At 37.2% G+C, this 17,334-nt stretch overlaps 1 protein-coding gene across 1 annotated transcript; it reads right to left on the reverse strand.

Moving 5' to 3' along the window:
- Window positions 1-11,580: 11,580 nt before the first annotated feature.
- LOC143870722 (expansin-A4-like) lies at window positions 11,581-15,802 on the reverse strand. The gene is made up of 3 exons (XM_077376625.1): window positions 15,634-15,802; window positions 14,418-14,736; window positions 11,581-12,195 (listed from the first exon to the last, which is right to left on the reverse strand). The coding sequence occupies exons 1-3, from the start codon at window positions 15,779-15,781 to the stop codon at window positions 11,886-11,888; spliced, it is 777 nt and encodes a 258-aa protein (XP_077232740.1). The 5' UTR covers window positions 15,782-15,802; the 3' UTR covers window positions 11,581-11,885.
- Between the last annotated feature and the right edge of the window lie 1,532 nt (window positions 15,803-17,334).

Raw genomic sequence — 17,334 nt, forward strand, 5'->3', positions numbered from 1 at the left:
GTGAGTAGTGCTAATATCAGTAACTAATTTTTCATATAAAAACCCAAACGAAAAAAATCAAAGGGGTTTTTTTCATTTTCGTAACAGAGAAAGAGAAAAGAGAGAGAGAGAGCAGAGAGAGATTTGGGTTTTTTTTTTTTTTTTACTTTCTTCCTCGGCCGATCGTTTCCTCCGATCGTTTGTCAGAAATCCTACCTCCGATCCGAAGTTGTGAGAAGCAGAAAAAGGAGAGGGGGATTTTTCATTTTTTGTTAAAATTCAGAGAGAAGGAGAGGAGAGAAAATCTAGATCTCAAAACCTTAGTTCTCATATTCTTCTTCTCCGGCAAGCCTCCGGTCAAAATTCCACGAATCTGATCTTCACCTTCCTTTCCACCGTCTTCTTCTCCATCTCCTTCATTGATTTCTATTTTTCTGCCCTTACCTCAAGATCTTGCCATTTTTCATTTCAGAGAAGATTTCAAAAAAGAAATCAGAGAGAGGGAGAGGAGGTAGAGATAGAAGACCAACCTTCTTTTCCATCTTCCGAACCCTAGTCTCTCCTCCTTCTTCGATTGATCTATGTTTTCCGGTTAGATCCGGTCATTTTAATCATCTTACACCACTGATCCTTTCCTTGTTCATCTTATTCATAGCCTAAATCTGCCATTCCTAGCTTTCCAACCCTAAATTCTAGATCCAATTCACTCTTCATCTTTTAACTAGTACAAATCCGAGATTTAGCTCTATTCTAGATTTGTTCATTTTTTTATTATTATTCCAATTAATTTGGGTTACTGAGCTTAAGATCGAAGTTTTGGAACCCCTAAATCAAGCTTGGATTAGTTTGATCAATCACAGGTTGAGGCAGCCGGGTAAGAGCAAAGGTAAAATGTGTAGTTAATTTACTGAAGAGTAAATTTTCTTATGCTATGTTGAGACTTGCACAGATCTATAGTTTCTCATGGTTAATTTTTGTGATGATTCGAATTTTCTTACCGTTTCGATTTTTTAATGAAAGAAAGTAATGGATGTCTGCTATACCATGCTCTGTAATTGCATAAAAATTGCTAGTCTTCATTGTTTTAGCTAGTTTCTCATTATTCGTTGGTAACTGCGATAAGCTGTTGGTGTTTGATGAGTGTAAGGATTCTAAGTTTTTGATAATTAAACATGGTTATCTTCTAGCGTATTAAGCATGTCCATGTTTCATTAAAAATGCAGAGTTAGATTCTCTATACTAGCTTCATCGACTTGATAGGTTTTGTGCCATTCCCAGATATCAGAATATCCAGACTAGTGCTTGTTCTTATTCATTGTCGAGACTTCAGTCAATTTACCTATGTTTGGATGCAAACAATAGAATCTCAGCCATGCTGAGGTTAATTTGGACATGTAAAGTAGGTGGTTTCGTGTCTATTAAGTGAGCAGGTTTGATGTTCTTTGGAGTTGCTTCCTAATTTTTGAGAAAATGATATAATATAATTCTTTGTGTAGGATAATGGTGGTTCTGTTGGATTCGAAGGAGCCTCATGGTTCATTTATTTGATTAAGAATAAGACTAACAGGACCATGTCTTTATGATGAAATAATTCCCAACTCTTCCTTTCTCTTATCTCATTTTATGATTTTTATTGGGATTAAGTGATTTTTATATCATTGTTGAATAGTTGTCCTCTATCCCTTGTGCATTTCATGAATATCATATATCTAGGACCCAATTGTACAGATTTGACTTGTCTTTTTCTTCTTCTAAAAGATTCATGGTAGCTGATTGATATTATGATCAGAACTTGGTGAATCCTTTAGAAGTGAATCAGAGCAGGGGTGATATCATTTGCAGAAATTTATCTTGGGGATTAATATGAACCTTGCTTCATTTTGATGGTGGCAAAATCTTTTTTTTTTTTTTTTTACCATATAAAGTTCTTTTGAAGATTTTTACGCATTATTCGGAATACTTGTTCACCAATAGGACCTACACATAATTTTCTGAATCTATTTGAGTGTATGGCATCAAGACATGTATGTGATTTTCTTTGATTTTCTGATCTGCTGAGCTGGGTGTTAGCATACCTGCCTTTTCTCTTATTTTGTGTTCCTGCGTGATTTATATATATATTGACTTGATAAGCTTTGAACCTATGCACATGTTTTTTTTTTAAGTTCTCTATCTTTACGTATACATAAACTTGGCATAGTTACTTGATCTCATAGATATTTTTTTATCACATGCATATATCCTGGTTGTGTACATTTACATACATGTGTCAGCCTATTGGGGTTTTGGAAGTTAATGCTTTAATTGATCTATCCTTATTATTCTCTTAATTCATTCATGAGGACTGTTAGAATATTCCATTACATTTTATTAATGGCAGCCCTCACTCTTGATAATGGCAGTCCCCTCACAACTTTGAGAATGGCAGCCAGCATACCACCCCGTTTTGGCATGGCAGCCCCACTTTGTTTTAACATGTGCAGCCCACCTTGTTTTTACACAAGTCCAGCCCTCATTTCAGCCCTGTTTTACACAGGTTTAGCCCCCATTCCCACCTTGTCTCTGCACAAGTTTCTACCCACCGTTCTGCCATGTTTTGGAACAATTCAGCCCATGGTTGTGTTCCCTGTGTTGGCACAAATTTAGCCCATGGTTATGCTCCCCGTGTCAACACAAATTTAGCCCATGGTTGTGCTCCCGATGAGTGAGTGTGTGTATGCTGTACCTGTACATAAGTACATATGTGTGAGTGAGTGTGTATGGATTCGTGATTATTCCATAATACCCGAAACCAGCTAGGATGGAATCTAAAAAAAAAAAAAAAAAAAAACATTTGCCAAGTAATTTGAAATGAGCTAATAACTGTTGTAGTTGTTTTTCATGGTGTTTAAAAATGAAAATTGTAGCAGGCCTTACATTTAATGTGAAATTATATAAGGTGGGCCTGTTATGTTTTCATACTTATTTGTCTGATGGAGTGAATTTGAGTAGGCTGAAGGCAACAATTAGAGCAGGTTAGTAGGGTTCTATGGTCATATTTGCCAAGATTTAATAGTGGCTTCGTCTTTGGTAGCTATGCCAAGTACCCTTATATATATTAGCATGCTTTACTCATTGTGTAGAGATTAAGTACACTAAATTATTTCTTTCAAATTAAGTAACAGTTGCATATCTTAACCATTTTATAGTCTCAGTTATATCTCATGTACAGTTAATTTCTCTTAAGTCATTTTTACAAGGGCTGTTGTCAATTGGATGGTACTTATGTAGTTGATCTTTATACTCTTTGGATTATCTCCAAATGAAACAAATATAACTGCATGACCACCTGTTACAATTCTTAGAAATTTTCTTTCAATATTTGGAGGACAGTTGCATTTTTCTTACAAATTTTTATTATTATTTTGAGTTTGGATCCCTTATAAAAGTGATTTGTTTTTAATCTGTATTGTCATCATGTTCTATAGAAATATATGTCTGTAGAATTACGAATCTGTTGTACCGAATTTAATTGATGATACCTTGTTTGGATAGGGTATCAAGTAAGAGAGCAGCTCATTATGCTTTGTGTGTAAAATGTTCTACTTAAGGTGTTTATATGGTGAGATGAGTGAAGTACATGACTGTTGTCTATCACTACATAACGGCTGTCCAATAATCCTATGTTGTACAATTGTGATTTTTGGTTGAGTTAAAAAAGTACATATCTACTGCATACCTGCTGTCCTACATTTTATAAGCTTTATAATTGCGGTTTTGATTGGGTTAAAGAGCTCATACCTGCTGTCTATCACTACATAACTACTGTCCAATAATCTTATGTTGTATAATTGTGATTTTTGGTTGAGTTAAAAAGTACATATCTACTGCATAGTTGATGCCCTGCAGTTTTCTGCATTTTGTAAATATATCTTGTATTGGTTTAAGAGTACATGGCTGGTGTTCAACAGTTTTCCATGCTTTACGGCTTTGATTAATTTTGGGATTAAAATGATTTTATCATAAGGTTTGTAACAGTATGTAGTTTCCTTCTAAATTTAAAAGACAAGATGGATTAATATACCTATGAGCATGATTGTGATAATGGCATTATCATGGGATATTAACCGGAGGAGGCGGATATTCTTAGCACTTGTTTTGTCTCTTTCATTCCCTCAATTTGGCATTAATGCAACTGACACTCTATTGATGGACATGCATTGTTACTACTCTTGTTTGGTTAAAGGGCATTCATTAAATGCTATTTGGGAGTCAGACATAATATGGTTGTTGCTAATTGATGCTTGCATAAATTGGTTCTCTTATCCCATGTACTCAGGATTCATACTAGGCTGAAGTGTCAATTCATTTTAATACTTGCAGGATTTTACTTGTTCGAAGGGGTTTACTTTATCATATATTACATGAATTAGTAACCTGCTTTGCTTTTAAACCATTAACATTTTAGCAATTGCTTCCGCTTGTGCTTAGGTCTTAGTAGCATTCCCCTCTTTGGTTAGTAGGCTAGCTCAGCCTTTTAGGCGTGTTTAGACCTTTAAACCTTAGTAACCCATCTTTAGGGGATTAGCTTAGTTCGGGTAGTTTTATCCCTTTTAATTTTAGCAGACTTAGTCTATTAGACACCGTTAGATGGTAGTTCTTCCTTTCCATTGCATGGGCGATGAAGGCGTTAGCCCAAGCCCATCTTTAAGGGACTTGCTCAGTCCTAGTAGCGCTCCCCTCCTTCGTATAGTAGATTTGCCTGATCTTTTAGAGACCTCTAGACGTTAGGTCCCCTCATTGCAGGGGTAATGAGAGAGTTATTTGAGCCTCCTTTGCGAGACATGCTTTGTCTCATTCAAACGATCCTCCCTTAGAAACAAGCCTTATCGTTTAGGGCCTATCCCTTAGGGAGTTGCCTTAGTTTGGTAGGGAGTTTATTTTTAGGAGGCATGCCTTGCCTCATTTATAGAATCCCTGTTTGGAGACAAGCCTGGTCTCATTTAGAGGGTTTCTCTTTTAGGAGGCTTACCCAGCCTCATGTTAGAATAACCCTTTCCTCTAGCGAGTCTTTGACTCATTTTTACCTTCTTACTTTGATAGTGATACTAGAGAGTCTTTGACTCATTCATCTTTTAGATGGTATTATTAGAGAGTCTTTGACTCATTTGTCTTCTTTAGCTGGTATTATTAAAGAGTCTTTGACTCATTGGTTCTTTTGGTGGAATTATTGGAGAGTCTTCGACTCATTTTGTCCTTTTAAGGATTTTATTAGGGAGTCTTTGACTCATTCGTCCTTTTGATAGTGTCATTAGAGAGTCTCTGACTCATTTGCATCATTTCTTTAGCATCAGTAGCTGGGAGTTTCTCCTTAGTGTGGTCGTCGCTTTTATTCTTTAAAGACTAGCACAATCTCATTAGAGCTTTGACTTTTGGGATCTTAGATCGTTTCTTTATCTTTGATAATTAGCTTACCTGGTTTAGGGGTTTCCCGTATTTGACCCTAGGGTTTGGCCCTAGGGTGTTACTTTGTGTATTCCTTTAGGTCTTTGATCAAAAGGGTGAAAACTCTTTAAGCTTCAAAAACATTTGAAAAGCTTTAAAACCCAAAAACATTGAATATTTTAAAACTAAAAAATATTAGAAATTTAAAACATCAAAAACATTTGAACTGAAAAAATTCAAAATGATTTGAAGTGTTAATTTTTAGTAGTAGTAGGAGAGTTCGTTTTTGAACTACATTGGCTTGATCCTCTTCCAAGAGGTACGTAGTGCAGCTTGGGATTTATATCCCAAGTCCAGCCAAACTTTTGTAAATAGCATTTTAAATCTTTTTGAATAAGCAACCTTTAAAACCTTGTTTTCAAAAGATCTTCCTCTAGAGTTAGGAGTTTCTCTTAGATAGAGAGTTTTAGAGTTAGGAGTTTTTTCTTATAGGGTGTTTGATTATTTGTTTGTTGTGTGCTTGTTTTAGAGTTAGGAGTCTGTCCTAGAGTTATAGGAACGCCTCCGTCCGGTCAGTTGGCGATTCACATCGCCGACTGATGACTAGAATAGGATGCGCGATTCCACCCTTTGTTTTTCTTAGGAAACACATCCTAGTTACACATAGATTGTAGGAACCACCTGCATTAGGTTAGGGTTAATCTACATTTAGTTATGGCATATAGGGTGTCCTAAAATCTACAATTCACTGGAATTTAAATAATCGCTCAAGAAGCTTTAACAACTAATCCGGTCTTTTAGATCGAGTCTAGGATAGAGGTCTATGTGTCTTAGGCATCATAGCTTAGAATAGGCGCGAAGAACTACGTTGCTCTGATTCTTGCAGAGGTGGGGATACGTAGGCTTCTTTGGATGAATATCAGATCATCCGAGGACTCGGGCTCAATCGTTTAGAGTCTTAGGATTTGTTATGTTGTGTGTTTTGTTATGTTTTCTTACTTTCATTTTCAGACTTTATACATTTAGCTGTAGCATGCATGTGTTTGTCCATCAGAACTTAGGCACCAGTTAGGTATGTCACTCATAACCTAGCAATGTTTAGATGACACCTCTTTCATTTATCTTTTTTTATGTGCTTATTATTTGTATTCTCAGAAAATGCATGCTTAGGTAGACGACTCCTGAGGATTGTTCCCATTTCATATTATTTTCGCCTGAAACTCTTCGAAGTTAATAATAAATGGCATAAGAGACCAAGTGCTTGCACTTGGACGAATTGGGGGTGCTCTTCGGACCTTCTCTATTCGTAATCAGGCACAAGCCCATATACATTTCTCGTTATCCATTGCACAGAGGATTTGATTTTGGGGTTCCATGGCCTATCAATGGATGACGACTCTGAGTTATTTTAGGTACGTCATGGTTTGGGGATTTATCCTTGGATCAAGAGGTATCGCATTTTATATCGTCACTCGTGTTATGCTATGAGGACGGCATGTGTTTCAAGAGTTCCTTGGTAGAGCTCTCCTTTCACGTGGAGATCCAGAGGATGTAGGGACTCGTTTCACCATCCTTCGGATCGGGGTCCACACCACCATATCCTTCTCATTTTAGTTGGGGAAGACGAGGGCATTTTAGTCATTTTCACCTTGCCGTTTACTCCGTCACGTTAAAAAAACCCATTGCAACTTCAGGGGTGTACTTGTCACGTTTTGAAATGCAAGGTTAGAAGTGTATGTGTTAGAAACTACAGGGGGGGGTGTAAGTGTAATTTTCCCTTTTAAAAAATTACATTGTGAAAAAAGTGATTGAGTTTGTACGTGGATACTCAAGTTGGTTTGGGGTTGTTTGTAACTTGAATTGGATCTCTGGATGATTTTGCTTGAAGCTCTTGTGCTCACCCACACAAGGATTGGTCATCTTCTCTAGAGAACTTCATGTTTCCTAAGTAATCTTGTTGTATCTCCCTTGAACAAGCCTAAATTTGCTCTTTTATTGAGTATGAATCCAAGGAACACCGATTTGAAGATTAACTAGGTCTCAAATTTGGGCTTAACACTTGTTCTAAGAGGGATATGAGTGGCTTTGGGGGTTTGTAAGATTTGAATGAATTTTCTTGAGAAGTAAAATAGATTTGATGGATAGGATTAAAACTAAGGGCTTTGCATGAATTTGATCTTCGTGTATGGAAAGGTTTTGGAAGAGTTTTATGAGAGTCTCAATCGAAACGTTTGAATGAAAAATTTACTACTGAACAAACACAAAATCTTGTTAAACGAGGTAAAACCTTATCAAATGGGGTATTACCGTGTAAAATGACAATTTTACACATAACAAGTTAGCTATGATTTAAACTCAGATTTTTATAGGGCATTGATACTGGGACTATCATGTTTTAATAATTGCATAATTGGCTTCTGAGACCATTTTGGGAAATGTAATGACCTTTGACAGCTGTTTAATAAATAATAGAAGACAAGATGGGTTAGTGCAATTATCAAAACATGTTAGTGCCAATATCAGTATTCTTTTTATATCGGTGTAATGTTAATACCGCACTTATATTGTTGTTATATTTCCCCCTTTCTTCATTGGGCCACCTCCTTTAAGGTTAAAAAGTGTAGTCATGGTCCCTGGGAAAGAAAAGGGGTGAATATGTCACTTACCTTTAAAATGATGTATGACTTTTGCTTAAAAAATGAGAGGAATTATACAGTGCCCCTAGATATTTGATACAACAGTAGCTGCTTAAAAAATGAAAAATGGGGCTGTTGTTGGATCAAAATCAACTGAAGTGCCTCTTGCACTATCATAACCGATCTGGCACCATATAAAAACTTCAAAAATGATAAGAGATGCATCGTAACACCAGTTTATTTTTTGCTAATGAAACCCTCAAATGGAACGTTGTGCGTGGATTCTCACAAGTAACAACTTCCATAACTGACCCTTTAAATCTCCCACAACCAAACTTCCAAGTTCACTACAAATAGGGGAGAGAAACATCAGCTACACTTTGGCCCTGTTTGCTTTGGGTTTTGAGAATGTAAATTTGAGTCCGATAATCAGTTTTCGCGATCGGTTCTCAAAATACAAAACATGTTCAATTGAGATTGTGACAACCGATTATGAGCCCTAAACCTATTTATTTGACTCAAGTTTAAATGTAATTATGAGTTCAATAATAGGTTTTGGGCTGACAACCAGTTGTCACAAGCAATAGGGCCTTATTGGTTCAATAAATATTAACTACTCTTATTTGATATAATTTTGCTACAAATATTGGCACTACCATGTTTTAATAATTGCACAACCTACCATGTCTTTTATTATTTAATGAGCTGTCAAAGGTTATTAAAATTCCCAAAAGGCTCTTAAAGCCAATTAAAAGAAGAGACAGTGCAATTATCAAAATTTGGCAGTACCAATATCAGTAGCCTAAAATTTTATACTTATAAGAGAAGCTAGCATGGGCGAATATCCTAATTTGAGGCGTGGTAACAATAGCCTAAAATTTTGCTATAAGGTAGATTTCAAAACCTACTCCTTAGGCCCTTTTCGTTTTAGATTATGACCATGGTTTTAAATTTCGACCGAAATCTGAAATTTCATATTTCTGTGGAAACTGACACCGAAATCACTAATACCCGAAACTCTATTTTATTTTATTCGAAATTTCGGTTGAAATTTCATTTTTCCCTGAAATTTCACCCAAAAACCTATTTTTTTAATTAAATTAATATTTTACCGAAATTTAGGTAATTTCAGCCGAAATTTTATATCAAATAAAATATTGTTTATCTGGTTTTGATGGATTTGGGCCGAAATTTCAAAATTTTGGTGGGGTCCGAAACTAGTACCGAAACCGAAATTTAAAACCATGATTATGACAACCAATTTTTCAGTCCAAAACCTATTATTGGACTCAGAATTACACTTAAACTTGAGTATATGTTTTGGACTGAAAATAATAATCGAAAACAAACGGGGCCTTAGTCCTTTTGGGGCTGTTCACCACCAGGATAGAAATCCTTAAGGTATTCACTTGTTTTCCCGGGAAAGGAAAAGAAAAGGTTTCCCGAGAAACTGTGTAGGAAAAGGTTTCCCACAGCTGTTCACTTGCGCAGGAAATCCCAGGAAATTGTGCAGGAAAAGGTTTCCCACGCCTGTTTACTTGCCAATTAAACATTGGTGGGAAACCTAAACATAAAAAATCATTTTAAACATTTTAATCATTTTTGTAAGATACATATTCTCATTTTCCTTCCTACTTTTCCATAGATTGTTGAAGAATTAATGCATATAAACCAATATTTTTCAAAATTACGTTGCACCACGGATGATCCAAACCGTCCATTTGGATTACAGCATAAATGGGTCAACCGCTGATATTTAAAACCACTAGAAGATTACGTATTTCCAACCATCTCAGTTTTTCCCAAGGCTCCATTTTTTCAATGTAAAAGGGGCTTAAAACAAATTTAAAACCACTAGAAGAATACGTATTTCCAACCACTAGAAGAATTAATGCATATAGTAACTGGAGATGCATGGCTCAAGCCAACTCTATCACACACTAGACCCATTTTGATTTATCAGAACCGTCCATTTGGTAGGATCTGCATTGGATCTCCAGTGGCCAAAAAATAAACTTTGGTCATTGAATGCGAAAGAAGTTTTAGACCTTTCAAATTCAACGGCCAAAATTATGTTAGGATTGTCCGATTGAGGTGCATTTTGGATCAATGGATATTAAACGTAAGTCCTATCAAATAGACGGTCCAGATCAACCAAATGTTGCTCCCACTTTACATTGGGGTTTTATCTCCTTATATAGAGGCAGAGCCCATGAAAACCAGAGCGATCTTATTGTTATACGTGAGTGAAGATGGTGAACTTGGTAGCTTCAAAAATGTTAATGGCGACTAGGGATTTCATCTACTCATCAACCGTCTCTCTAACACATTGCCGTCCTCTAACGTGCACTTCTTCTTATCATACGCGCCTTGTGCCACAGCCTCCTGATTTGATTTGGTGGGTGAGGAGGGAAGGGGGTTTTGTTCACAAGGGTTTGAAGATAGCTGAGGGAGACTCTTATGGGCTTGGTTTGGTCGCTTCTGAAGAGATTTCCAAAGGGTCTACTCTCATTGCACAATCATCTGCCTTTGTGTTTCCAATCTCCTCACTCTGATTTGGGGGGAGATGGTTCTGTTTCCTCATTAGTCCAACTTGATCTTCGAGTTCCAGCTATAGGACCGGGGCTGCCAAGAGAGATGGTTCTGTTTACTCAAAACCCACTTCACAAAACCCACTTTCTCTTTCCCGGGAAACCAAATCGCACCAATTTATTGGGATTTGGTTTCCCACTCTCGTGAGAAAACATTTCTCTCCAGCTCATTTTTTCAATTTCCAACTCTTTTTTTCAATTTCCACCTACCCACTGCTAATTTCCCGGGAAGACAAGTGAACACCGCTAATTTTAGATTTCTCGGGAAAAAAGAGGTGTTTTCCCGGGATTTGGTCTCCCGGGAACGCAAGTGAACAGACCCTAAATGAGTTGTTCTTGGGATTGGCTATCTTGCTAGCTTAAGTTTATCTCAAAATTGTCCAGTATGTTGTTCACAAATTTTGTTCTAGTAATATTTAATCCAGGAACAAAGGTCGTAGTGAAAAACGAATAGCAAGTCTATCAAAGGATAAATAAACCATGGCTTGTTATCCCCGCGGGGAACATCTATACTCATTTATCCTAAGGGAAAATGATTAAGATGTACATAATCTTTGAACTAACTATCAACTCTCCTTAAAAATGGCTTAGCATCTAAAACTTATTTATTATTTACATAAACCTATGAGAGAGAGATTCATTTAAATCTTACTCAGGCTTGTTTGTATTGGATTTTGAGAATTGATTGTGCAAAAAACTGATTAGTAGACTACAAATTTTAATGGGAAATGATATATTTCCCTCTGTTTTTTACTTGGGACATTCCCCTCTAATGTATTAAACTAGATGGGGGCGGTCCCAAGTAAAAAAGGGGGGGTGACTAAATCACATCCCTCTTTAGTCCAATAAACATTTTTATGATTTAAGAATCCAAAACAATCAAGGCCTAATCGTGGGTACAATAATCGGCTTTGTACTCAAAATCAATTCTCAAAATCCAAAAGTAAGGGTTTGACACAGAAATACATACTTCATTTCATTCATATGCAAACTACCAAACATACATAAAAACCACTACCATTCTACATAATAATGCAGCTGCGGGCTACATATTTTTGCAGCCACTTCACCCGCTTTTACTAGAACACTCACTGACACTTACCAGACCCAATCACCCAAATACACTTCAAACACAGACTTTTCTCGTTTCTCACTTTCTGTCTTTTCCTTTCCACTGCAAGAAAATTCAAATTTCAAAAAGGACAAAGCATCTGACTTTGGCGCCATAAAAGTGGCGGGAGATTGAACCCAGAATTCAGACCCTGAAATTCTTGCCGGAAAATGTCTGTCCGAACTGCCAGTTGGCCGGAGCAATGTTCCACGAGGTGGAGGTCCGGCGGTCACTGCCGGTGACTCGGAAGGAGAGGGATTGGCCCACGAGGATGGCATTGGATTGCCAATTTTGGCCCCAATTGCGGCTCATGCTCATCCACCCGGTTCTCGAACCCTTGATGCTCACACGGATAATGTCGCCGGCTCCGGCCACATTAGTGACCAGAACTAAGTTGAAGTACCGGAATCCGTTGATTGTGAACCGGATTCCTCCACTTTTCCTGCATGGAATCCTGTGCGAAGAAATACACAATGAGATAAGAAATTACACAATTGCTAGAGATTTTATATGATGTGTGGCTGTATAAACACCCACTTTTAAAAAAAGTATGGTACAGCCCACACCATAGGACGATCCAAACCGTCCATTTGTGCCCCAAAAATCATTTTCATAGGATGATTCTCACCCTTCAATCTATGGTTTCCATAATGTGCATTCCCTCTTAGATCCTATTGGAAATGATTTTAGGGGTACAATTGTGGCCCAGCAAATGGACGGTTTGTATCATCCAATGGTGTGGGCAGTACCATATGTTTTGAAAAATATGCGTTTATACTTTATGGACGGTTTGTATCATCCTATGGTGTAGACGGTACGAAATTTAGAATTTCGGTGGAGACCGAAACCAAAATTTGTTGAAATTTCGGATTTCGGCCTTTACCAAATTTCGGACTGAAATTTTGGAATTTCGGTCTGAAATTTCAAGAAAATGCAAATTTTAAAAAAAAAAAAAAATTTACAAAATTTTGGAATTTTGGAATTTCGGTCAAAACTTTGGAAATTCCAAGTACCGAAACCGAAATTTTAAACCATGGTATCACAGTACCATACGTTTTGAAAATATGGGTTCATACGGCCTCCAAATGCTAACCACGCACTGTGTACTACATAAAGGGTATTTCAGTCCTTGAAAATGTAACTATGGTAAATGGAGGATAATTGTCTGAAGCAGGAAATATTTTGGTTCTTCTCGGATTTGACAATCCGCGAATTGCGGGGCATGATTTCCGGTTCTTGGAAATGGGAATATTTTTTCAAAAAAAAATACTTAAAAAGGGTGCTTCTAGGGATTGGGATTTTGAAAATGACCAAAACATTTCGCGTCAATAGTAAAAAAATCAATTATTCTTCATCTAAAAGAATGAGAACATATGATTAAAATGAGGAAAAGGAATTCCGCCGAAAAAAGAAAACGCGGTTTCTGTAAAAGAGACACCGTGTGAGTCCTACACCGTCTCCTCGTTCTCCGCACCAGATCAGTCCCCACACCCTGATGAAATATGACCCTTTTACCCTCTATTAGCTGGCACAAAATAAAGAGAACAAAAATGTCGTACTCAACCGAGTTGTGGAAATGAAGTCACACTGTCACACACGGTTTAAAATTTCGGTTTCGGTAACCGAAATTTCGGTCGAAATTTGGTAATAATTAAAAAATATATATTTAATTCATTTCGAAATTTCGGCAGAAATTTTGTAACATTTTTTTTTTTTTTTTTTAAATTACACAATTAACTGAAATTTCGGCAAATTTGGTTTCGGTCTCAACAGAAATTTTAAAAGGGTCACACAAAGATCCGAGTGCAAATAGGGTCCGATGTGTCTGACTTGGATATGTTCACAGCCCTAAGCACAAGTTCATGAAGCTCGATCTTAGGGTACTGGTAGGAAAATCTAAACCGTTGATTATAACTACTTTATCCTACAAATGAGATGCCTGTTCAAATGGCGTTGTAGCCAAAGCCAAAGTGGATTACCCTGATGATTCTCTAGAAGATCAATGGTCCTGATTTTACATGCATGTCCCTCTATCGGACCCATAAGTAGTAGTCAGATCAGCCACTGGAGGCTACAGCATGTCATTTTCAGAGATTCAAGAGGACATTTTGGGAAAGTAGTTAAGACTTAAGACAGAGAAGCAACCAATAAACCAAAGAACTAATCTGAACCACAAGTCCAACAGGAAACACAATAACTAAAGTAAGATAATTTCACTAAGCATCTTGTCTTTTATTAGTTAAACAGTTGGCAAAGGTTATTACGGTTCCCAAAAAACTCTCAGAAACCAATTGAAAATGAAAAGACAAGCTGAGTCTAATCTGAACCACGAGTCTAACAGAGTCGAATATTTTACTAGAAAGTAGAAACACAATAAGTAAAGGATGATTATTTCACTAAATCATCTTGTCTTTTATTAGCTAAAACAGTTGTCCAAGGTTATTACCGTTCCCAAAAAGCTTAGAAACCAATTAAGACAAAAAGACAGGCAGAGTTTGTGCAATTATTAAAACATGGTAGTGCCAACAAGGGTAATGATATTGCCTTAGAGCCTTTTGGGGATTGTAATAACTTTTGACCCCTAGTTATAAAATAAAAGACAAGATGAGTTCGTGCAATTATCAAAACATGGTAGTGCCAATATCAGCGACTAAGTAAAAAACTTAAAATTCTGACCTCCGGTAGGCAACGGGGACGATTCCGGCCCGGTATTGGGCAATCTTGAGGAACATAGGCATAGAGAGATCGAAATGTGGGCGTGGGGGGTTGCACCACCCACCATTATCACTTGGTTCGGCGAAATTCGGAGGGCAAAAGTTGGTGGCAGTGATGAAGATGGAAGGGCTGCCGGAATGACACCATTTAGGGTCGTCGGCACATTTGATCTCGAAGCAAGATCCACAGCTCAGGCCATTGTTGAAGAGGGCCGTGCTGAGAGCCGCAGTCTCCACGCCGTAGCCGCGGCTGTAGAGATTCCCATACCCACAAGCTCCACCTAAAATGCAGGGGACATGAATGTTAGAGGGACTAAGGAATTGATATTGGCACAACCATACTTTGATATTTTCACTAAGTCGTATTGTCTTATAGTATTTAAAGAGCTGTCAAAAATTATTATAGTTCCAAAAAGCTCTCACAAGCCAATTAAAAAAGGAAGGATGAGCTGGGTTTGTGCTGTTATTAAAACATAGTTGTGCTGATATCATTTGCCAGGAACACTGGAATTTGCTTGAAGTGTTGAAGTATAAATGATTAAAGGGTTTTGGTAACAAGAGCTCTTACTCATTATGGTGCAGGAAACATAAGTTTACACTTGTTTTGAGACTTCTTTTATAAGTGATTTAGGCAAATGCCCCCATTATTGAATAACACTACTCTAACAGCTTAAGATTATGAAGTAATTGGTTGTTTTCACACGGTATTATTGCCTACCAACAACTCCTTGGTCTTAAATAACCATGGTATTAGTACAGCTAACCCAAAAGAGGTGGTGCCGATGTATAAATGATTAAGTAACATAACCTTAACAGCTTAAGCTTTTGGAAGTAGGTGTGACGGAGGATACAGGAGAATCGTTTGGGCTGTCTGCATTTGGTCGCATAATGGGATTTCTAGTTGGAAAAAGCAGGACTAGAGTTGGGTTTGGATGCATTTTCAGAAAATGCAGTACTAGATGTGGGTTTGGTTTTCTTTGCAGGAAACTACAAATCTAGATCTGGGTTTCGTACACACACACACACACACACACAAAAAAGAGACAAATATCTGAGGCTGCAAATGTTGCACAAAGGAAAAAGAAAAAACAGAGTCGAGAGCTTGGAAAATGTAAGAATTGAGGAAACAAGAGTAAGAAAGAAAGCAATCGGTGAGGGGTTTATGTAATGGAATGTACCCATGGTGCCAGAGGCATCACTGCCACCATAGAAAGTAGCATGGGCGTTCTGCCATCCACTGCCGGTGTAAACACCGGGAATTCGGGCGTATACGACCTTAAGAAAGGAGAAGAGAAAAATGAGGGCAATGACTATAGGAGAAGCCATGAGAGAGAGAGAGAGAGAGAGAGAGAGGGTGGTGGGAAGGAAGAAGGAGGAAGTTGGGGTACTTATGGTAATGCGTGGGAAAGGTGGGGAGGCGAACTTATTATGACAGGTTGATTAATGCAATTTCAGAGAAGAATAAAAACAGAGGAAAACAGGTTCAGCACATAACGCTACAGCATTGTGCCAAAAAAATCATTTCTGTAGGATGATCCTAACCCTCTGATCTATAGAGGAATTGCATATTATGGAACCTCTAGAGATAGGAGGGCTAGGATCATCCTATGGAAACGATTTTTGGGGCACAACCTATTTATCACATGGATGGTTTATTGGTTTGGATCATCCTATGGTGTGGTCCGTAGAGTACTTTTTGAAAAATACATTACTATAAGAGCTTAGATCATATTAAATCCCTAAAAATGAGCATAAAATTTGTTTTAACCTTCATTTTATTATCACAACAGGAATGCACAGACTCAAGGGCGGCCTTGCAAAAAAATAATATGAAAGGCCCCTCCATTGGCTGCACATCACAAACAAAATCTAAAAGTCAAAGAAGGTTAAATGCACTTTGGTGTTGTGCAGCTAATTGGGGTGCCCTTTCATCTTGTTAATGCAAGGGCACCCTTCAGTCTAGGATTCCACTTATCATATGTACAAAATTTGGATTCAGGAATAATCTGGGAATCCAAAAGATAAAAAATTTCAAGAAATGTTTGGGAATTTTTTTTAAAAATGCAAGTGTTCTATTTACAACAACTAATATCTACTCTGTCTTTGTATATGTGTGTGTAAGTTGAAAAATATTAGTATTTTCAATTATTTGGGTTTATTATTGGGGTTTTTTCAAGTTTAAAACAGAGAATAAATATTTCCTTATGGCCATGTCTGGCAGCCATGAATTTATTTTTCATGATAAGGGTGAGAAGTGGCTAAAATTTATGAAAAAGTCAATCTTATTTTGAGTAGAGTGTTTTTTTCTTTTTGATTTTTGGCAAATTCTCATCACTTAGAGACACGGATTAATCTTGGAAAAAAAATAAAAAATCATGGCAGCCAAATGTGAACTTTGTAAGTAGAGATATTATATGACATGAAGGAGTGTATTTCCTAGCACTAAAATGGTCGGGCCTCATTTGTTGGTCCCGTCATAGAATATCTTTTCACAGGATCATCATAACCCAATGTATTTTTGGAGAAAATGGATGACTCATAAAGTTTGAAAATAATGGTATAAAAACCTCAATAAATTCAAGGGATATTGTTGAGAAAATCTGCCGGGCAAATCGATCCGATTGCGCACAAATTAAACGAAAAAAAAAAGAAGTAAACCAACAAGCCACAAGATGAACACCAAGATTTTACGTGGTCAAGCCAAGCCTACTCCACGGGCGAGAAACACGATCTTCCACTATGAGAAAACAATATACAAGGATTAGAATAGATTTAAACCAAAACCCAAAACCCGCAACACTTTTCTTACTTCTCAAACCCAAGACCATACACAAGAGATAACTTGAGAGATAAATCAGAAAAAGAACCCTAGAGAAGAA

The sequence above is a fragment of the Tasmannia lanceolata genome, unplaced genomic scaffold (assembly GCF_043159265.1).
Source record: "Tasmannia lanceolata isolate RefF3 unplaced genomic scaffold, GAP_Taslan_0.1 ptg000002l, whole genome shotgun sequence".
NCBI classification, from domain to species: Eukaryota; Viridiplantae; Streptophyta; class Magnoliopsida; order Canellales; family Winteraceae; genus Tasmannia; species Tasmannia lanceolata.

What these genes read in the sequence shown, in the direction of transcription:
- LOC143870722 (XM_077376625.1), bottom strand. Translation starts at nt 15,781, where the DNA reads ATGGCTTCTCCTATAGTCATTGCCCTCATTTTTCTCTTCTCCTTTCTT. An exon ending in TGATGCCTCTGGCACCATGG is followed by an intron (nt 14,737 to 15,633) that starts GTACATTCCATT and finishes CCTGCATTTTAG; the next exon opens with GTGGAGCTTGTGGGTATGGG. An exon ending in GTCCCCGTTGCCTACCGGAG is followed by an intron (nt 12,196 to 14,417) that starts GTCAGAATTTTA and finishes TTCTTCGCACAG; the next exon opens with GATTCCATGCAGGAAAAGTG.